Source organism: Austrofundulus limnaeus, unplaced genomic scaffold (assembly GCF_001266775.1).
Source record: "Austrofundulus limnaeus strain Quisiro unplaced genomic scaffold, Austrofundulus_limnaeus-1.0 Scaffold271, whole genome shotgun sequence".
Classification (NCBI taxonomy): domain Eukaryota; kingdom Metazoa; phylum Chordata; class Actinopteri; order Cyprinodontiformes; family Rivulidae; genus Austrofundulus; species Austrofundulus limnaeus.
Genome location: NW_013952673.1, coordinates 80231 through 83316, shown reverse-complemented (window position 1 = coordinate 83316; position 3086 = coordinate 80231). Strand labels below are relative to the sequence as shown.

Genomic DNA, 3086 nt, shown 5'->3' with positions numbered 1-3086 from the left:
CATATGCTTTGCTGACATCATTGACATATATATCTTTCCAATTTTGTTTGGTTAAATCATCTTTCAATTTATCCAAAGCTTTTTTTTTTTTGATGCATTAAACTTTTTTTCTTTTTTGTTGTAGCAACAGATCTTCTACATTGATGATTTTTATAAACAGTAAAAACTGGTAAATGATCACTTACATCAATTGTCAAAAGGCCACTCAACACTTCTCCATCTCTTACATTAAAATATATATTATCAATTATTGTAGCAGTAAGTATTGTGATTCTTGTAGGTTTTAATATTAATGGATAAAGACCCAAACTATACATTGTGTTAATGAATGTATTTATTAATTCATATTTATTATATGGTATTTGTACATGTTTGTAGTTTTTATATCATTAATCTATAACATTAAAACAATATTAAGAAATTTAATTGGGGCTGAACAGAAAACCATATTGTGTGCTTGACTGTGAAAAAATCAGCTTTTTTAAAGGCAAGATGGAGGTTTGTCTTTAGGAGAGTTAAAAATCAGTAACAGTTGTTTTACAAAACAATACTAGGCATTCATTTGAAATGAAAAAGGCCCATGTTCTTATCTGCACTGTTTTTCTTTTCCCCCCCACACATTTTCACTTGTGATTAATATGTTGTCCGATAGAGGGCAGTGTTGTCAAAGTTTTCAAGAAGCCTCTATTGAGCAGTTTGCACAAGTCTCAACWTTTAAACCTAAAAGTTAAGTTGAAATTGCTGGTTTTATTTTGGGGTGTGTCTCTCTGCTTTTATTTAGCTAAGTCACGAGTTTAAACTGAAGACTGACGTGCTGTTTTTTTATAATGTTTTGAAAATATGGTTAAAAACAGACATTATTATTAATATTTTTTCAATGAGACAAATTCCATTAAGATCACAAATCTCAGTTTCAACAGAAACAGGAGCCTGAAGGCAGCCTAAACACGCTTGTTTCTGGATTGTGGGAGGAAACCGGAGTACTCAGAGAAAACCCACACAAACACAAAAAGGACATGCAAACTCAGGCCCAAGTTCACGGCCTGAGCCTTCTTCCTGTGAGGCAACACTGCTARTCACTAATCCACTGTGCAGTCTGAGACGAATCTTCCTCTTTGAAGATTATTAAATTATGGAAAAAATGTGGGAATCTGTCTGCTGAGTGTTTCCTKCTTCGCCATTTTTCCTTCACAATTTTAGAACACAGAGCATCTGAGTTGTTTTAAAGAGAATATGAACTCAGTCAGGCTCACACACATACACCTTTTTTACACATATTTTATTTTTTATTGCAAATAGATTAAAAATTCAATGATATAATAAGAAAAAAATGCTGGTTTTGTTTTTATTGACGTGATGCACATCTTTTTTAAAAGTATTTTGCAATTTTTTTATCACCTGGTTTAAACTGTCCCCAAATATTCGATTGCAAACTGCAAGTACACACAGATGATTAACGAGGCATTGTAGGAAAGTATAGGGGGGTGTAAAGTCAGAAAGAGATTCTCCTCGGGGCAGCCTCTTGGGAAATGGTGCCCTCCTTACCTTTTCCTGGCCTCTTGGCATCAAACTGGCAGCAGTACTGTCTGTTAGCTCCCTCCCAGCAACAGCGTCACAGCTTTAGGCAGGCTGCCACAAGATCCTCAGCCAATCAGGATGAACACTGTGCCAGATCAACCGAAAGGTACCCAATAGTAAATCTGGATGTAGCTTGTGAYATCCTCTTCAGATGTTAAAACAAACACCAATGTGCAGCTTTAACTCTGAAACTGGGCACATATAAACTAAATAATGACTATAATGTAAAAATATGCAAAAAAAAGTTTAATAAAACGTTTTTATTAAAAAAAAACCTGACCTCCTTTCTTTCTTTTTCACTAGTAACAAAATTCCAGTTCAGATTTTAATGAGCGTCTTTTTCAGAGGTTGAAACAAATAGAACTTTGCTGCCATCTTGTGGACGAATGACTGCATTACAAGCATTCTGAAAGTGTAGTTCTACTGAAATATGTTATTAAAGAATAAACATTGGTTAATATATTCCAATGTTTCGTAATTAATAAAAAATGTTGTGTTTTTACACATGAAATAAGATGAATGAGTGAAAGTGAAGTTAATAATAAATACGCCGCTTCAGCCTTTTGAATTGCATTTATTCACAGCACTCCACACCAGATACAAATAAATGGATACATTATAAACCAAAGCCATACAACTCAGGAACAGAAACATGAAGGAAACAGGTTTGTTACCTTTAAAAAATGAAAACACGTCATTTCATAAAAGTCTAAATACAGTATGTCCAAAGTGAGTTAAATGGATCTCCCGGTTTTTGTCATCATTTATTCTAAAAGGAAAAGAAAAACAGGAAACATGTTAGCATTTACCATTTCTAACCATACAAAGAATCAACTGTATTTGATTAGACACAGATGTTAAAGCCACACTAGAAAATAGTCAAATGAATCCTGATTCTTACCTTAATAATTATGACGGTGACAGAAAACATGGCAGAAAAGAGGAAAAAGAGGAGGAAGGTAAAAGCCACAGTCCAGGTTTGTTGTAGTGAGTCTTGGTTCACGTCAGCATGCTTGATTTCATCAAATACATGACACTTCTCCATGGTATCTGTAAAAATCAGATCATTAATTATTGATTTTCCTTTACTTAATTATCATTTTGTTGCTTTAATAAAGGGAAGCAAAGTGCTAGGTTTCGCTTTAATATTCAAGAACGAAAAATAAATAAATAAAAAATTGCACGTCACCCACCTGGTATAGATATATTCAGTGAGAGGATGGTGTTTTCATGAGTCACCTTGCAGGTCAGAACSACTCCAGGTAAGGAGTCGATGTCAGACACACGAAGGTGGCTTCTGATGCTGAATTTCCCATCTGCGCCTAAGTGGGGCTCAGTTGTGTTATAATCCTTCAGCTCATTGTTTGCATCGCGAAACCAAGTGATGTTAATGGATGCTGGGCTGAATCCGTACACCAGACACACGAGTTCATGGGAGCCCTGCAGCAGGACAGCTGAAGGTTTGCTGTGGGTCACTGAAGCTGGGGGAAGAGTCATTATTGTTTATA

At 35.1% G+C, this 3086-nt stretch overlaps 1 protein-coding gene across 1 annotated transcript in view; it reads right to left on the bottom strand.

Moving 5' to 3' along the window:
* Window positions 1-2300: 2300 nt before the first annotated feature.
* The window catches only part of LOC106526307 (uncharacterized), a 44114-nt gene continuing 43328 nt past the window's right edge, over window positions 2301-3086 (bottom strand). Inside the window, exons 13-15 of the mRNA XM_014020885.1 lie at window positions 2772-3059; window positions 2480-2628; window positions 2301-2347 (exon numbers count right to left, since the gene is read on the bottom strand). Of these exons, the coding sequence (XP_013876339.1) occupies window positions 2339-2347; window positions 2480-2628; window positions 2772-3059 (446 nt within the window). The 3' untranslated portion in view covers window positions 2301-2338. The remainder of the gene's footprint in view (window positions 2348-2479; window positions 2629-2771; window positions 3060-3086) is intronic.